The following is a 19,246-nucleotide window of genomic DNA, read 5'->3' as shown; positions in this document are numbered from 1 at the left end:
GAGAAGGAAAAAGTGTGTCTGTGATAAATATTTGCTGCTTGATTTGCAATTCCACATCAGATTTAGCTGACCTTTTGTTTAAAGCTTTATAGCTAGCAAACACCCACCATTGGATTTTGTCTGTGTATGTGTTAAACTTTTTAAAATAATATTGAAAAATGAAACTTGCTTGATATCATCAGCAATGATCTCATTACAAATTGAAACAGCTTCATTGGAGATCATAGACTCTTAGCTTAGAAGGCTTAAAATAGATGACGAGTTTTGTATTCTAGTATTTTTTTTTTTGGTTTGCGTGGGGTAATAACACATTGGGAAACGTAATAACAGGAATGAGTATCCACTAGACCATGAGGTTTGCCCCATCATCGTGTTAGGAGAATCTGATTATAGTGCTGTATATGTCACAATCGAAACCTCTGACACGTATTGTTTGCTTTGATCCAACAAACCTCACGCGTTCGTCCTCTGAGCTACGTCATCTTTGAGCCTGAAAATGTGCATGTCATGCGAACTTGTGCTCTATCTTATATGATGCTTCACTTTTCCCTCCTTTATCGACATGAGATTTGCCTAAAATGTTGGAAGTTTGCCAGTCCTTCACACCTTGACTTGTCTGCGTGCACCCGCCCTCGATCAGGAACCTCACAGAGCACTAGCAGAAAATGGGTGAGCATCCCTTTAAACGAGCTCCTTCCTAACATTAAATGGATAAAATATATTGATAATTTCACATTAAAATTAGTTCATACGTACGTGCATTTGTTTGGTTGAAATTCAATTACTTGGTTAAAAGCTTTTGGTGATGTAATTCCAATCTTCAAATTTCAGTAACTAATTGTCAGACTTATCAGATAAACTAATCTTTACATTCTTGACTGGGAAGGCAAGAAGCTAAGTGGTGCGTCAATAGCACAATTTGTTAAATAATCATTGTGAACATCCCTTGTAATTAAATCAAAAGTTTGGAAAATAATTGAAAGAAGTAGCAAGTGATAAAGAAAGTTTGCAAGCTATCATATAAAAGGAGATGATAAGCATAGTACTTTTTGGTTTACCATCCGATATCTAGACCCGCTTTGAAGCCTAATTAATTTAGATTTACGCCGCATAAGATCCATTAAAAGGGAAAACACTTCCTACCATGATTTTTTCCTTTCCCAAGAAGAGGCGGATTCAAAATTTTAAATTTATGAGCTCTGGGTTCTGGATAGATTATTTATATATATTAAGTGAATTTCTTAATACAAATACAAATTTTAGACCAAAGTTACTTGAATTCTGCCGAACCCATAACTTCCCCTATTCTCAGGACTCAAAACAAGACCTTTGGTTAATGATAAATGATTCTTATTCATTTCATCACGACTCTCGACCATGACATAGTACTCCATTACCTTCCAAAATAGGTGATGAATCACAACCTAGAAACGATGCTTTTTAAGGCACTATTTGGCAGATTTAAAAAGTGATAGGACTTCACTTGTCACTAGTCAGTGATGGCTAACTTTCCAAGTGTAAACTCTTGAGATTTACACAATGAAAAGTCCTATGTTAAGCAAGATTTTTCATAAATTTGTCATCTATTGACAATGATGGTACTCTCCGTAGCAACTTCATTTTGATACATTCGGCACAAGGAAAGTGGAAAGAGTAACACTATTATATCAAACATTTAAAGGCAATTTTTCTCTTTTCTATTTCTTCTTTAACTTTCTTGGAATTTAGCTTCTTTTTTTTCCCTACCTTTTTCTTTCTTTTCTCTTTGCTATTTTTGAACCGTATTTAAGAAAGACTAATGCACAATATAGTGCAAGATAAGTAAAGGTTTAATGTTGCAAATTCTTATTTTTGAACTGATAAGAACAGATAGTATACATACTTTTCGAATGGAACCTTACACCTAATGGAAGGTTCACTATAAAGACCTTTTCGTTTTTATCCGGTGTTTAGCACCTGTTTTCGAACTCTACTAATAATGATTGGCATCGGAAAACTCACTTTGGGATAAGCGCTTTCTATCAAAAGATACTCTATTTTCAGAACTCGAATACTCAAAATATCTGGTTAATAGTGAAAAGATACTTATAACCCCTTCACAACCTTTGCTGGTAAGTATCTGTTTAGAGTGTAAAGATTGAGATTTGAGTTCTATTAAAATTTGTTAAGGAAATATGGCTAGTTCTGTGGTACAAACTAATTGATATTGCCCTATCGTATTCTTGGATCTCCATTCTACTAAATCTCCCATTTTCCAAGTTTGGTGATGATAACTATTAACTCTTGAATAATCAGCAAAAATGATGATGGGACGGTAAGTATTCTTTTATCCTTAATCAAAGATTTCGGGTTCAAATTCTAAGAATAGAGTCGCATGTGATAGGAGCTTGTTCACCCTCAAAGTGGAATTTCCCAGCACGAATCTGGATTAGTCGGGTCCATAACGGGTACCGAATACCGGATGAGAAACCAAACAAAACTATATTAACTCTTGAATGATTATTTCCAGGGGCGATTCTACCCATTAAAAATGTGTCATGTGAACACATGGTCACTCGATTAAATTCGGTATATTATGTATATAATCCTTAAAATATATCTAATATTAACTAAAGGAACACATGATTGAATTAGACTGAGTGGAACACTGGTTAAGTGTTGGGTTTAATCCCTTAAGATTGTGGGATTGAACCCTACTAAATGCACTTTTGCGTCTTTTAAAAAAAAAAAAAAAATTCAAGGTGAACTTATCCTCTTGAAATCCTGGATTCGCCTCTGATTATTTTATAGATTGATAGTAAAACACCAATTAAAATCACCTTTAACCCTAAATTAATACAAGAATCCTTCCATAATAGAGGGACCTACAATCAAGTGGAAGCTATTCTTTAAGCAAGTGAAGGTTGGTCCGTCCAAATTTTGTGACAGCTTTTTCTATTTTAAGACTTCAAAAATCTTTAACACTAGATCTTTCATCATATATAAATCTTCAAGAATTCAAATTAATTTAATTAAATACTGATATGTTATTGTCATACTTCTCCATTATTATCTAAATATTTTCTTCTACGTACTATCTATCAATCAAATATAGAAGTCAAATTGATATCCTAAATTTTAAGTACTACCCAAATGGTACTACATAAAATAAGTGCCATAAAACAGTGGAGGAAGCATTAGGAATCACCAAATCTTTCATAGTTGACTGATTGCAAAGCCTCAAAATCATTGGATCTATTGAACATATCTAGTGATATGGAACCCTTATGACAAAGTAACAATTTTCTATCACTTGGTGAGTAATGACTTGAACATATAAAAAGCAATTGGACCTAGAATGAATCCGAAGATTGGGCCTAGCCTTGATAAAATCCTTTGAAGGGCAATTCGCAATCAGTTTTTAAATTTTTCACTTTCATGTTTAAATCTTTAAATTTTGCCGGCATAAACAAGTCAAAATTTTAAAAAAAATTCGCAAGGCGAGTTTAAATTTCGCTATTTTACACTTATGAAGGAATTACCAAGTTATGCGGAAGGCATACTTATGCCTCGTAGGCGGAGCATAAGTATGCGGTGATAACTTTGGTAATTCCTTCACAAATTTAATACAAGTTTGCCCGTTAAAAGTATGCCCCCGTCGCATAAATTTGTTAACGAATTATCAAACTTATGCCGATGGGGCATACTTATGCCTTATGGCCGACTTTGCCTTGAAGCATATATATGTATTTGTCATTCCAAACTAATTATGGGTTGCATTGTATAGCGATATGTTAATTGTTAAACACCACGAGGCACGAACCCATTGTCATTAACGTGAGATACTAACTCTATTCCTTAATTCGAACAATTTATTGTTAGGTTTTGAAGTATATATACGAGGATCCACACGAATCTGCAGAATATTGATTTGTTAATTTCTTTGGGATATAACTTAATTACCACAAACTCACTGTCAAAAAGTTTTATGGTTACTTTAAATTTAATAGCTCGGATTCGAAAAATCTAGTACTCTATATTAGTTAAGTTGGACATATCGCTTGGGTTGCTTGTCTCGAAGTCAATTCATACTTATGTTAATTGTTGTTAATTTGTAAGCGAGATTAAGCATGTGAGTTGGAACAATATCTGAAGATTAAAATGCAAGCTCAACGAGGCATACTTTCTTAGAAATGCAAAGTGAATATCTTTGGAGGGCGGACTTTTAGTTATGTTTAGTTATGCGGGCGGATCAAGCGGACTTTTAGTTGTGTTTAACTAAAAGTGGTTATGTTTAGTTATGCTTAGGATCCGGCATAACTTTAACTTTTCCTTAAAGATTGTATCTTTGGATTCGGCATACACTCCCCCACTATTATTTTTTTATTTTATGCACCGAGCGGGGATTCGAACCCAGAACTTCATATATTCTTCCACCTTTCCAAGCAAAGGGCAAAACTTAAAGACCACAAATATGAAGGGCAAAATTTAAAGACCACAAATTTGAGGGGTAAAATTTAAAGACCACCCCAAACGAAGGGCAATCCGCGCAAAAAAATGAATCAGTTTTACATGTTTAAAGTGGGTCAAGTGCATACATAGCTGATTTTGGAATCATCATTTAAGCCACAGCTGAGGTGACAAAAATTTGCAAGTAGTCCCAAACTTCGGACAAAATGTTTTTTCGAAGTTTGGCTGTCACAAACTTTAGATATTTTTGTCTAAAGTTTGGCCTGTCAATCCCAAACTTCAGACATTTCATTCATGGTAACTCATCAATTTTATCTATGATACCTCAACTTAATTTATTCATTTTTCAACTCGTAAATGTTTCTATTTATCCATTTCATTTAACTTACAGTACCTCATTTGTGTATATGAGAGGAAGTGTTGCATATTGTATGTGCAACGTTTCCCAACTTTTAGCACAGTAAACGTGGAGCAGCTTTTGCCTGAAGTTTGCCAACACTGGGTATAACTTAAATGGCAAGGTGAAAATTGGGTACCAAATGCAATTGCTACTTTTAAAGCCCAGATTATATCCAATCTAGACCAGATCCAAGAAAACCACGAAATGTGGCTTTCCTCTTAAATACGGCTAAAGGTTTCAATATAAGAGGGTGTTTGGCTAAGCTTATAAGCTGGTCAAACTAGCACTTTCTCGATTAAGTAACACTGATATTAGCAACCAAACAGGAAATATCCTTATGAATTTATCATCTTCTACTACTTCTAGCTAATCTTCATTTGTTCCGTCTTCTATCCTTCTTTCCCCCTACCAATCCTTAACAATGGATGCCTCAACTATCTTACTATAACTGTGCCGCCACAACAACACAAATCATTTAACTTTGTTCACAACGTCCAACTAAATGATCAAGAAGACTTACAATGTCATCGCCCTTATTCTTCCTTTTCATTAAAGACATGTTTGGAAGGACACTTTGGAATTGGATTTGGGTGTTATTGAGTGTAATGGTGAGTCTACATGCAACAGCTATCAACAAACTTATTTAACAAAATCATGGATTGAAGAAAATATAAAATACATACCATAACCTCGCACGAAGGCCTTGGATATCTTTCATTCAGAGCAGAAGCCTTGTTGCAGGGCTCATATTGGTCCACGGTTTTCAGTTTTGTTCCTGACCTGATTGGATAAAGCTCCATCCAAACCAAAGAAGAAACCTGCTAAATAAAAGAAAATCTGATTGCACTAAGTATGTCCAGTCATATCTATGCATGCACAGAGACATATAGAATGGGAAGTACAGCAATACTCTAGTCAATAGGTATATCCCCACTTCTTTTTTATCAAACTCTTGAGGTACAGGCCAAGGCATTTGAAAGAAATTAGCTTGCCAAAACTGTAGCATCCAGTAAAACCGAAATGAAATGATTGCGAAATGGTTCTCACCAGTTATATCAGGAAGCTAATCTTCGAATGACACTGGCTGTTTGCATAACTGGATTAGATGTACTATTAACTTCATTACAAAGAAGTTAGAGAGAGAGAGAGAGAGAGAGAGAGAGACTAAAAAGCAATATAACACTTGAACAAAACAAGAGCAATTCTTCATCTTCCAAGGGTTTGGAATGACCAATTGTAGAGACTAATAAAAGAAGGGTATACATTTGTTAGAGAACTTCTAATACTATTATTATTATTATTACTACTATTTATATATATATTTTACTTATTCTTCATTTTTATTATATTTAGTATGATGACGATATGAAATGAGCTTAAATGAAGAAGTGGAGATTCATTTAGCCGACTCCAACTTGTTTGGGACTGAGGCTTAGTTGTTGTTGACAAAAGAATGTATACCTGCTTGAAAGTCCCCATATGGCTTAAAATAAATGGCATCTACTTTTAAGGATAAGACTCCAAGTGGAGCGTCTCTTTTTCTGGTTAACAAAGTTTAAACTCCCTTAGTGTCTGACAGAACATAAGAAAATGTGACGTTTTGGGTGAAGTAAACTCGTGTAAAGCAGGGGCTAGTGAACACCAAAAAGTTCAGTGATAACACTTTCCTAGACTAAAGAACTTGAGAAAGCTTTAACAATCTTGATACATCAGAGTACAAATATATAGCTAGGCTTACAAGCCTATGAAATGCTATCTATAAGAGATACTTAAGCAAATTGCTGAATATATGATGTCATGAGTAAATGGCAATTATCCATGATTTAATTATCAAAAACTGAGATGTATGAAATTCAAAAATTACATCAGCTTAAGTGCCTCACCTTTTGACAGCAACAGAACCCTAATATAATGTCTTGCTTCTAATTGTCATTTTGGGTATCTATGACCGCCTTACTCACTGTCTTCTTGATAATGGCATATCTGATACATGGATAAGAAAATGTGTAAGCACAGAGGGAATCTTTAAATCCAAAGTCCAAACCTCTGGAAGAATGATACGATTGAAAATGAATAAATAAAAAAGAGGCATCTGGTAATGATGGATAGATTATGGTAACAGAAGGAAAAGCAGTGGGAAAACTTAGACCAAATAGAAAATAGGGCAAAACTTGCAATAGAAAATAACTTTAAGACGATTCAAACCAAAGCCTCTTCGCATACCACGGCAAAGATGACATAGAGATGTTACTCATTTGAGAAGGCACTATCCTCAGGAACATATCCTATCCCTTTCATATGCCGAATCAAAAGCTCCATAAATGAATATATCAAATCAGTTTGGTGATGACTTCGGTCTCTTGCAGTAAATAAATGCACCTCATTATTTATTTCTATCCAACTACACCCTGTTTCTTTCACAACACCATTGCTATCCATTTTCTCTCTTAACTTTTTGACATTGATCCACATGCCTTTAGATGCATAAATATTTGAAAGTAGGACATATGATCCACTATCTTTTGGATCAACAGATATTGCCATCGATGCTGCATATTTACCCAAGTCTATATGACCAGCTTCTCTACACGCACTAAGCAAACTCCTCCACACAATGGCGGCTGGTGGAATTGGCATTTTTTCAATGAATTGCATTGCTTCGACCAGTTTACCAGCTCGACCCAAGAGAGAAACCATGCAAACATAATGCTCTGTTTCTGGTTCAATACCATAACCGGACATGGAATAAAAGTGATGAAATCCTTCTTTGACAAGCCCAACATGGCTACATGCTGAAAGAACTCCAATAAAAGTGACATTATTGGGCTTAAGTCCATCATTTATCATTTTTTCGAACATATTAAGAGCTTCCTTTGCTTCTCCATGCTGTGCATAAGTGGATATCATAGAATTCCAACATGCGATATCTCTCTTGAGAGTGGAATTAAACATTCTCCGTGCTTCTTCCAAGCTTCCACACTTGGAGTACATATCAACAAGTGCATTTGTAACATGTGGATCAAAATCTAGGCTGATTTTTACAATCTGGTTATGGAACTGGATACCATGCAGGAGACTTACTAGGTTACTAGATGCAACAATGAGGGCAACAAAAGTCAAATAATTTGGCCTTTGCAAACAATGCTGTAATTCTAGGAAGAGCTTTAGAGCCTCTTCATTTTCACACTGCTGTATATACCCAAACAACATAGAATTCCATACAACCATATCCTTCTCATTCATTTCAATGAATACTAGCCTCGCATCTTTAATACATGAACATTTTGAGTACACATCTATTAGGATGCTACAAACAAACATGTCAGCAGAAAAACCAAATTTTATGGTGAGACCGTGAAGTTGCTTACTTAACTCCACGGAGAACAGCGAAGCTGCTCCACCGAGCAGGCTAACAAAAGTCAAACGGCTTGGAAGAATCAGATTATCTCTCATTTCGGCAAATAGATCAAAAGCTTCATACAGCCTATCCTGCGTTAAACAACCCTCAATAATAGCATTGTAAGAGATTACATCATGATTAACCATAACGTCAAAAACCTTTCTTGCATCATCAAATGAATCACATTTTGCGTACATATCGATCAAGCTATTCTTCACAAAGCCATCAGAAACAACACTAGCTTTCACGGTATAAGCATGCACTTGTCTTCCCAAATCTAAAGCTTCAAGCGATCCACAAGAAATAAGCACACTACTGCAAGCAAATCTATCTAGCGTCCAACCCAAACTATTCATGTCTCTAAACATGCTTAGGGCTTCCCAGTCGGAAGAATTCTGCATGTATCCGGAGATCATCGTTGTCCAAGAAATAATGTTTTTAACTTCCATTTGATCAAAAACCATCCTTGCAGTCTTAACCTTACCACACTTCATATAAAAATCAATAAGTACATTACTCACAGTAACATCCATATCTGCCCCCCGTCTAAGCACATAACCATGAATTTCCTTTCCTCCTTCAAGATACTCGATCGATGAACATGCACCCAAAATACTCGAAACCACATAGTTATCAGGAACAACATCAGTCTCCAACATATTTCTCAATAACTTCAACGAAATTTCACTCTTCCCCGCATTCACACACGCTGCAATAATCGCGGTCCAAGTAGCCGTACTCTTCACCAACAAATCATCAAAGATTAATCTTGCTGCGTCTACATCTCCAATCTTCCAGTAAAAATCGATTAACGACGTTCCCACATACACAAACTGATTGAAACCACTTTTAACCACAAAACAATGCAATTGAGCACCTTTTACAATGCTACCTAACCTTCCACAACAGCTAACAACACTAGCCAAAACAAACTCATTCGGGCCCTCCTCCTCCTTATAACCTATGTTGCTCAGACTCTTTAAAAATGTCAACGGATGCGTGTCGGATCCTCCAAAATTAGTGGCCTCCTCCCCTTCTTTATGACCTATGTTGCTCGGACTCTTTAAAAACGTCGACGGGTGCGTGTCTGATTCTCCAAAATTAGTGCCCTCCTCCTCCTTATAACATATGTTGCTCGGACTCTTTAAAAATGTCAATGTGTGCGTGTCGGATCCTCCAAAATTAGTGCCCTCCTCCTCCTTATGATCTATGTTGCTTGGACTCTTCAAAAATGTCGACGGGTGCGTGTCGGATTCTCCAAAAGTAGCGCATTCTTGGAGGATCCTACACGGGTGCTGCCGCAGTATTTTTGAAGAGTCCGCACAACATAGCTTATAACTACTTCTCAACTCACCAAAAACCAGCAAGGCTTCTTCATAAAACCCATGTTGGGTATACATAGTAATCAATGAAGACCAAGAAATCATATCCCTTTTAGGCATTTTATCGAACACCTTACGCGCATAGTCCAAACAACCCGAAATCGAATACGATTGAATGAGGATGTTGTTAAGGAAATTATTGCTTTCAAACCCGGAAATAATTACTTGGGCATGTATTTCTTCGTATTGGGATGTTGAGTTAGTGGCTTGTTTGGGTAATGAGAATAATAATTTGCTTAAATAATGACGTTGGGTCCTTCTGTTAAAGGAAATAATTGGATAGTTTTCTTTTTCTTGAGATGATGAGACTGTGAAGTGTCTGAATAGAAATTTTGATGAAGGTGAATTAAATTTGCAGCTTATTTGACAGAGTTTTTTCATTGCATGGAGAAACATGCATTTTCTACAAGGAAAAGTGAAGATGAATGATGTTCCAAATTTTCATAATGTGTTTTGCATCTACTGATGATGTTGACAGAAAAAAAAAAAATCTTATGTAGACCATTTGTTTGAGCTGAAAATGGAGTTTTACTTGCTGGTTTGAATAGTTGGCGGTAGAGTTTCTAAATATGGTTCTTACAGCAGCAGCAACAACAACAACATATCCAGTATAATCCCACCAGATTTGTAAATATGGTTCTTGAGAAATCGAAAATGGTAGCTTAAAACTAGAGATTGCTACTTCTTGTTGTTGGAATCCCTTGGGTGTTAATATTTGGAGCTGAAATTGTGCTTCAAGTTGAAGTTATACACTTTTAAAATCAGCTTATTTTTAAAAAGTTGTTCAAAAAATTATTTTTGACAAACAATAGTTTGTGTTTGGCAGGTGAACTAGAAAAACACTTTTGAGCAGCACTAGCGTTTATCTTTTAAAAAGTACTTCTACGTATATTTTTCTTAAAATTGCGTTTGAACAGAAGCTATTTTTTTAGCTTCTGAAAAATAGTTTTTGCTGCTCTCTAAAAGCACTTAATTTCTCCCAGAAGTTTGGCCAAACACCTCATGTTTTGAAAATAAACACTTATTCAAAAATAAATAAGCATTTTTGAGAAAAAAATAAGCTTGGCTAAACAGGCTATAACTTGTCCGAATGTTTGACTTTGAAGCTGCTAAACTTGCAAAAATTTATAAATTTCAATTATGTTTTAAGTATTGATTCTCAAATCCGTTGTATGTGCACTTCGACCCTTTTCATTAAGGTTTTTTTCTCTTCTGGTCTCATGATACAACTCAAGGAAAATCACACCTCAAATGAGAAAGCCTTGCATCAACACATTTCAATACCAATGAAGGATCAAGTACAGTAGTGGAGTTTAAGTTCACCTTGAGTGGTTCAAAATATAAAAAAGTAAACATACGGCTTCTTATGGGGTTTAACATCTATTATATATACATAAAAAATAATTTTAACCTTGTAAAAACCTGTGTTTTTTTCCGAGGGTTCTACGAACACCTGTGCAAGTCCCATGTGGCTCCGCCACTGATCAAGTATACTATGCAATTGACTATAACAAACCACCACAAGTTGGTAGCTTTTCCCTGTAGTCATCTTCGAGTCTGGTGCCCAAGCACCAACGACTGGTTGTATGGGCGCTCTGATACTGTTGATATAATCAAGAGAGAATCACATCCCAAAAGCTAACTATTGAAGTGGGAGAGCCCAAGATTATATGAACCATACATCAACACATTGCAACACCAATATGAGACTCAAGTCTCATATTTTGCAATGGACTATAACATCTCACGCTCACAATTCTTTGTGTAAATTTTGTTTTCAAATGCACCTTGTGCATGTAGAAATCTTGTGTTGGGGGAATTGCCTTTACGGAGAATACCCTTTTTTTTTTTGGGCATTCGTGAGAAAATTAGCATTATTATCCTTAATTTATTGTTGTTACTAGTGAATTCTTGTGAAAAGAATCAAAATATGACTAAATAATTACTGTTACATAATTTATAATTAAATTTAATCTTTGCTAATCAAATATGTAACTTAAAGAGAGAATATGATTTTGATATCCATGATCTCGCGATATTTCCCATGCACAAAAACTTCAACGATTGATCCTCAAGATTGGATAAAATATAATTGTTGTATTTTGATATTCTCATAATTTTTTGACTAGTTATATAGAATTCATATAAAACCAAAAAGATTTATCAAACTTATTCTAAGTTCTTTTACTAAAAAAAAAAGAGAGTGTTGTTCAACACTTCTTGCTGGGATTGATCCTTGAACCTCTTGGTAAATAACTTAACTTTCAATCAAGCCTTTTGTAGCATGTGTTCCAAAAGATAATATTAGATATATTTTAAAAATTATACACATAATATTGCAAATCGAGTTTAATCGGGTGACCATGTGTTCACGCATTTTTATGGGATTCTTCAATTGCTCCTATGGGTTCGGGTTCTAATTTAAAAATTACCGAGTTCTAAATAAATAATTTGTACATATTTGACAAAATATTTCATACAAATATATGATTCGGACCAAAGCTACTGGGTTCGACCGAACCCACGCCCGAAGGGCTAGCTCCGCCCCTGTGTTCATGTGACCCTTTTTAACCCCCTAAATTTGCCACCGTCTCCAACCATAACACTACCAAATGTTTCTTGACATACAGTCAAACCTCTTTATAATGGTGTCATTTGTTTGGTTATTTTCCGACTACTATAGAAACATGTGAAAAATATATGATATAACATAGCATTTCAATAGTAACATAGTTGTTATAGAGGAGGGTCGTTATAGAGAGGTCTAACTCTAATTATATTGTCCATGCCACTTTTCAAGCCAACCAGTTAACTACTTATTAGTGGTAAGTATTCTTCATCCATAATCAGAGGTCTCGGATTCGAGCCCGGGTATGAAATCGCTTTTGTTAGGGAGCTGTTTACTGAGACTTCCCGATGCAAATCCGGATTCATGAGTCTTTTGGCGGGCCCAATGCGAAAGACTCAAAAATAAACTTGAAAAATCAAAGAAAAAATAATTACTCTTAACTACATTAGCTTCTCGTTTCTAGCTGAGAAAAGACGTCAATGAATTAAAGTAAATAAAGATTACCAAAGCCATCAAGATCCAGAAACACCAAGAATGATGACAAAGAAGGCATTCTCAACAAGTAAAGCTTACAAAATGCTACTCTACAAAATAATCAACAATCAGAAAAAATTGTTGTATTGACTTGTGAGAGAACTTCTGAGATTGGAATAAAGGCCGTAGAGAGAGTATTGACGAAGATTCTTCACTTCGTACCATGAATTGAAGACCTTTTCATGTTTATCTGTGCCGGAAAACGTAAGTTGTATCCCAAGGCTACAATCGACGCTGCCACCTCTATTCTTGCATTTATTAGTCCTAATGGCACAATCTTGATGGTTGAGGCACACAAAGTTGGATTTGCCTGAGCAAGATGCACATCCATCTCTTTTCCAGTATAAGTTCTCCAACCTACCCTTTTTGAATTCGAGTACCTGTATCAACACGATCCGGAGTCATTGTGAATTTCTTTTAACGCAAAATTTGACCAAGTGTGATGCCAAGAACTTGCAGAAAGCATGTTTGCTTGCTTACCAGGGTAAAGCTTGTTACGGTGTATGTGGTGTTAGCAACAAAAGCTGGCGAAGACCTTGCAGCATACTTCCGACCAGCAAATGCTACCATGTATCCTCCATAAGAATCCTGCTATCCAGCAGAAGCAATAAAGGAGATTACAGGATGCATAAATGTATTGAACTATTAACAATCTGCAACTGGGAAGTCGATGAGACAAATTTCCAAAATATGCATAATGAAAACATACTAATGAGTTACCAATGTCAGTGAATATAGGAAGACAACGATTGTAAGTAAAAGTTCATGATGAGTTAAGCTAAAAGTAGATAGCTTGCCAAAGGTAGAGAAAGAGACACGGTGGTTGAGAACATGAGCCACACTAAAACTGTAAAAGATAGTCTAGTTATTTTGAGGGGAATTTGAAATGATTCCCATTCCCATTCCCAACAAACCTAAAGGTTGGGCCTGATGAACAATGGAGTGGGATTAAAAACTGACTAGGGTTCAAACCCCAGAAGAACCAAAAAACCAATAGTTGATTTCTTTCTATCTGCATAATCCTTGGCGGGAGAGTTACTCGGTATATGTGGTGGTGGAAGATTGCTGGTCAAATAGTTGAGGTGCGCACCGCGTTGGACCTTATCCCCAAAAAATCACATCCCCAATGTCTCAACTACCTTACCTCAGATGCCAAAAAGACACTTCTTAAGGAGAGTAGAGAAAGGCAATGCATATCTGTCATACTACAACATTCCAGTAGACAATATAGAGGAAGGGACTGCTTATGGAGTTCTATTGTGTGTGCGCCCCTTGTATACTCTAGGTTAATACAAGCATCGCTTTTTTATAAAATTAAAAAAGAAATACAAGAATCAACTATTGGAAACTACTCCGCCACTTTCACCCTCCAAATACCAATTTATTTGACCCTTTGGTATTCTCTTCTTTTTATATTCTTTATCCTAATTTGTTTTTGTTAATTCCCTCAAATTCTGTCTTTTCTTTTAAGAGAAAAGTAATTGCATTATAAAAACAACGCCAAGGAGTGCTAAACGAATTGCTGTTTGAGCAAAAAACTGAAAAAATCCCTTTCAAATTTTATGCGGATTCTAAGAGGCTAAGAATTGAGTCTGCATCACTTACAGACTCCTGTTTCCACCAAAAAGAGAACAAAACTGTACATTTATTGACCAGTTGGATTGTGTTCGCCATAACTACAAAACATGTAGTGTTTCTTTCCCTCCACACTGTCCACCATATGCACGTTGGGATAGTCTTCCACCACTGTGTTTTCTTGTTCTTTCTGCTGATGTTCTGACACTAGCAGTTGTCTGGTATTACTTAGCATAATCTATTACTCCCTTTGTCCCAATTTAAGTGTCGTACTTTCCTTTTTGGTTTGCCTCAAAAAGAGTGTCTCTTTCTATATTTAGTAAGTTGTCAATTCAAACATTCTACATGGCAAGTTTAAAACCACAAGATTCAAAGGACATTTTGTTCTTGTAGCATACATTAGAGCAATTAAGGACATGTATGATGGAGCCAAGACCCAAGTGAGGATGGTTGGAGGTGACTTAGAACACTTCCCAGTCACGATGGGCCTGCACCAGGAGTACGCTCTTAGCCCGTTTTCGTTTGCTTTGGCAATGGACGCACTGACAAGCCGCATTCAAGGAGAGGTGCCGTGGCGCATGTTATTTGCAGATGACATTGTGCTTATTGACGAGTCGCGGAGCGGTGTTAACGCGAGACCGGAGGTTTGGCGCGAGACCCCGGAGTCGAAGGGTTTCAAGTCGAAGCAGACTAAGACAGAGTATTTCGAGTGCAAGTTCGGTGACGAGAGTCGGGTAGAGGACGAGACGTGCGCTAGATACTCGTCATCCCGAAGAAAGAAAGTTTCAAGTACCGAGTCAATCATCCAAGCGGAATGGCGAGATTGACGACGATGTCACACATCGTATTGAACCGGGACGGACGAAACGGAAGCTTGCATCCCGGACGTCGTGCGATAAAAGGTGCCGCCTATACTAAAGGGAAAGCCCCACAAAGCGTGGTTAGACCGACTATGTTGTATGGGACGGAATCTTTGCCGCCGTAAGAAAGCCCGCGATCCGGAAAATGAAGGTAACGAGAGACGCGGAAAATGATGGATGTGCGGCATACCAGAGAGATAGGATTCGGAATGAAGTGATTCGGGACAAGGTGGGTGTGGCCCCTGTGGTGGATAAGATGCGGGAAGGGAGGTTGAGATGATTCGGCCATGTGCAGCGGAGATGCGTTGATGCGCCAGTGAGGGGAGGTGTGAGAGGATGGCGGTGGTGGGCTTGAGGAGGGAGTGTAAAGGTAAGTGCAGGAACTGGGGAGAGGTGATTCGGCGGGATATGACGCCATTTGACTTCTGAGAGGATACGGCCGCATAGAAGGGGGTGGAGGTCGAGTATCAGGGTAGAAGGCTAGCGGGGGGCCTCGGGGATTTCTTTCCCCTATTAGGAAGTATTATTAAACTGCTTTTATGTGTTGGATCTTGTCTATCCATGCTGTTTTATCATGACTTCTTTGCTCTTGTTATTTCTCATTTTTTCATTGCTTTTGATTTGCTTGTCCGTAATGACTGTTTTCCCCGTTTCTTTCGAGTCGCAGGTCTTTCGAAATGCCTCCCTACCTTCCTTCCACGCGAGTTTTAAGTAAGGTCTGCGTACACTTTACCCTCCCAGACCCTACATTGTGAGATTCAACTGGGTATGTTGTTGTTACACACATTTTTAATTTAAGACCACAAAATTCAAAAGTCTTCTTTTATTCCTAAAACTTTGTGCCCAGTCAAATTAAGACACTTAAAATGGGACGGAAGGAGTAACATTTTAGGTTTTCTTTATCCTAATGTACTTTTCTCCTTTTCATAAATCAGAAACTCTCCTGTCTCCTTGAATTCAATACTAACAGAAGTTCATTTTTATAGTAGTTTGATTCTCATATGACTTCCATTCAGCCATTTATTCAATTTAGCAGACATGTTCAAGTTACTCTATTCTATTCAAACTCTCTAATAAGAAAGGACTTTCCAGAACCACATATAGTACTAGCTTCAGAAATCATTCATTACCCAAATAGTAAATGCCTTAAATAATTGATTTAAGCACCTTCCATCTCAAAATCAAATTACTATAAAAACTGATAAACAGTATTCATGTAGTCCACCCCAAAGTAATAACCACAAAACACATTTCAAACAATTCGTTATTCAACAACTTCAAGTAGTTAATCAAAATTCCACAGAAAACCCATTTCAGATCTACCTTACCACCAAAAGCACCCCCTAAATTTTCCTTACATTACACAAAATATACAAAAAAAAAAGTATCAAAAATAGTAGATAAAAGTGTTAATGGTTGAAAATCAAAAAAATCCAAACAAAACCCACTCCAAATTGATATCTCCCAAATCACCCATTAATTTTCCTAACACTCACAAAAAATACAAAAATTCGAAAACAATAGATAAAGAAGGGTTTTTACCGGGAAGAAATTGGAAGTATTGATAGTAAGGAGTGTAATTTCATCAACTTTAGGGCGGAAAACAGCAAGTTGAGAATTCACTGAAGAAAGAAAAAGTCTACGATCACAAGGAGATAATTGTACTGAGCTGCTGTTAATGAAGAATGAAGTTCTCTGAGCAAATGCGATACCAAAACTGAACCCATCGTATCTTTCTACTTTCGTATCGGCACAGGGGGAATGAACGTGATTTGTGTTAGTGTGAGATTGTGATGAGAAAGAAAGTAATGAGAGTGTTAGTAAAAAGAGTAGTAGTAATGAGGGTTTTGGAATAGCCATTGTTGTGAAAGGGTTTAAGCTGAAGATAACAGGGTAGTATAGTTAAAGAGAAAAAGGAGAAAATGACAAAAGTGGTCCTTTATTTGATGGTAGGTTCAAAAGTGTCCTCCTTAAGTATGTATTTAACAGTTTTGGTCCCTTAAATTTGTTAAAAATTTACATATTTAGTCTCCGTCGAGTAGTTACCGAACTCTGTTCGTTACATTTGATAGGAATTTGAAAAAAAAGAAGAAGAGGAAATTAAAGGGAACTCACTATTGGATGTATTATAATGCAACTTTTTGATTTATTTCTTTGAAAGAAGTATAATGATATGATGTTACTCATCAAAATATTTTTTGTGTCTGAGCAAATATGATACCGAAACCGAACTCATCTGATCTTTCTATCTTCGTATCGGCACAAGGGGAGTGAATGTGATTGGTGTTAGTGTGAGATTGTGATGTGAGAGAAAGTAATGAGAGTGTTAGTAGAAAGAGAAGTAGTAATGAGGGTTTTGGTATGGCCATTGTTGTGAAAGGGTTTAAGCTACAGGGTAAATATAACTCGAGGAAAAGAGAAAATGATTAAAAAAAAATGGTCTTTTATTTGAGAGTAAGGTTAAAAATAGTCCTTTAAGTAAGTATTAATGGTTTTGGTCCATTAAATTAGTTAACAGTTAATATTTTTAGCGAACTCTATCTATTAGATTTAACGGTAAGTGAAAGAAGGAAACTAGCAGTGACTCACTTTTGGTGGTACAATTTTTGTAATTTTTATTTTAGATCGTTTAAGTTTGTTAAAAATTAATAATATTTTTAGTCTCCGTCAAATAATTATCGAAATCTATCTTATAATTTGACAGGAATTTTAAAATAAAAAAAAGGAAATTAGAAAGAACTCACTTTTGGAGGTACCTTTTTTGTAGTTTCTATTTTAGATTTATTTCTAAAATATAGTGCAGTTTTTTGTGTTGCATAATTTTGCCATTGTTGCGAAGGGCTTAAGTTGAAGCTCAAGAGAAAAGCTTTAAGCATTTGTGTAAGCATGATAAATTTTTAAATCTGAATATTCAAAAACTACTTGAAACGAACGGTTGAAAAAATGCATACACAGCCTGTTTGCATAGCCTCATTTAAGTGGCACCACCTTATTCAAAGATTTTGCATATGTAGCCTATTAAATGGCTTTGAGCAGTGTAATCATCATTGTTGCAAGCTTGAAAATTTTGGACTTGAATATCACAAATGAAAATTAGGTCTAAATCAAGGTTTATTGAAAAAGTTTGATTACATTGGCAGGAATTAAGACCGGTAATTCAAATTTCAGAAATACTATTTTCACTTTGGAACATATATGTCTAAAATTGTAAATAAAAATGCCGAAAGTTTGGCCTAAGCATTTAGCAAGCCAAACTTGTTGCCAAACTTGAGATGCGAATTTTTGCAATTTCATTCGTGTATGCTTGAAGTTGGTTCCGCAGTGGCTGAATTTATAGATTTTTGTTGCTATATCTTAAACAGTGGTCCCAAAATTGCCTATTTGTAAACTTGTCCTGGTTATTAAATGTGTTTTTTTAATTTATATATCAATCATTAGATGGATTTACTTTATTTCTTTTACAATCACTTTATGGGTCTGAATATATCCACATGATTAAGTCGTATAACAACGTTTTAATTTATTTAGATGATACATATTCAAGGATTACTACGAAGAAACCATTTAATTTCACCACTACTTTGTCTACGTCCACCCATTACTATCAACGACCATATGTAACATATAACAGCCAAATAACTATCATAATTACAAAATAGATTTCAAAGCCTCCCAAAAATCTTTTAAAATGAAAAAAATAAATTTTGACCGATTTGTAATTGAGGATAACTTTAAAATAAAAACAAAAATGAGTTCAATATCAAGATTTTGAAGGGGTTCAAATTTTTCCGGTCCACACTGAAGTTTTGTTAGAGTTTTTTTTTTTTTTTTTTTAGATCCTCCTGAGGAGCTTTCCTACTTTTCCTTCCTTGCGTGACTAGAAAACCCGCAATTTTAGGTTGGAGGGTTTTGGTATGGCACATTGTTGTGATTAGTGGTCCGATCGAAAAAAATTAACGAGAGTAATAATAGAACATTTTCAATTTTAGAGGGGATAAATTTGGACCTCTTCCAAAAAAAAAATGATATGTCAAACATTTTATAGATTAAATTTCATATATAAATAATGGGTATTTT

General features: G+C 35.9%; 2 protein-coding genes across 5 annotated transcripts; both read right to left on the bottom strand.

The window, feature by feature from the left end:
* Window positions 1–283: 283 nt before the first annotated feature.
* Window positions 284–10,201, bottom strand: LOC132032797 (pentatricopeptide repeat-containing protein At4g39530). Of its 4 annotated transcripts, none has more exons than XM_059422531.1 (4): window positions 7,073–10,201; window positions 6,733–6,832; window positions 5,533–5,670; window positions 284–697 (listed from the first exon to the last, which is right to left on the bottom strand). In XM_059422531.1, exon 1 carries the CDS (start codon window positions 10,025–10,027, stop codon window positions 7,097–7,099), a length of 2,931 nt encoding a protein of 976 aa, XP_059278514.1. In that variant the 5' UTR covers window positions 10,028–10,201; the 3' UTR covers window positions 284–697; window positions 5,533–5,670; window positions 6,733–6,832; window positions 7,073–7,096. The 4 variants fall into 4 exon arrangements, with proteins under 4 accessions (XP_059278514.1, XP_059278512.1, XP_059278513.1 ...); XM_059422529.1 differs by having other exon boundaries at window positions 5,533–5,667; XM_059422530.1 differs by having other exon boundaries at window positions 6,733–10,201.
* A 2,406-nt stretch (window positions 10,202–12,607) lies between these two features.
* LOC132035192 (uncharacterized) lies at window positions 12,608–17,029 on the bottom strand. The gene is made up of 3 exons (XM_059425479.1): window positions 16,712–17,029; window positions 13,215–13,322; window positions 12,608–13,114 (listed from the first exon to the last, which is right to left on the bottom strand). The coding sequence occupies exons 1-3, from the start codon at window positions 17,027–17,029 to the stop codon at window positions 12,803–12,805; spliced, it is 738 nt and encodes a 245-aa protein (XP_059281462.1). The 3' UTR covers window positions 12,608–12,802.
* Between the last annotated feature and the right edge of the window lie 2,217 nt (window positions 17,030–19,246).

This window comes from Lycium ferocissimum, chromosome 10 (assembly GCF_029784015.1).
Source record: "Lycium ferocissimum isolate CSIRO_LF1 chromosome 10, AGI_CSIRO_Lferr_CH_V1, whole genome shotgun sequence".
Taxonomy (NCBI): Eukaryota; Viridiplantae; Streptophyta; class Magnoliopsida; order Solanales; family Solanaceae; genus Lycium; species Lycium ferocissimum.
This window is presented reverse-complemented; position numbering and strand designations above follow the sequence as displayed.

Bases quoted from the DNA above. Each gene is read 5' to 3' on its own strand.
- LOC132035192 (XM_059425479.1), bottom strand. From the start codon at position 17,029: ATGGCTATTCCAAAACCCTCATTACTACTACTCTTTTTACTAACACTC. The intron at 13,323-16,711 runs GTAAAAACCCTT...GCTGGATAGCAG, and splicing joins ATACTTCCAATTTCTTCCCG to GATTCTTATGGAGGATACAT. The intron at 13,115-13,214 runs GTAAGCAAGCAA...GTGTTGATACAG, and splicing joins CCGTAACAAGCTTTACCCTG to GTACTCGAATTCAAAAAGGG.
- LOC132032797 (XM_059422530.1), bottom strand. From the start codon at position 10,027: ATGTTTCTCCATGCAATGAAAAAACTCTGTCAAATAAGCTGCAAATTT.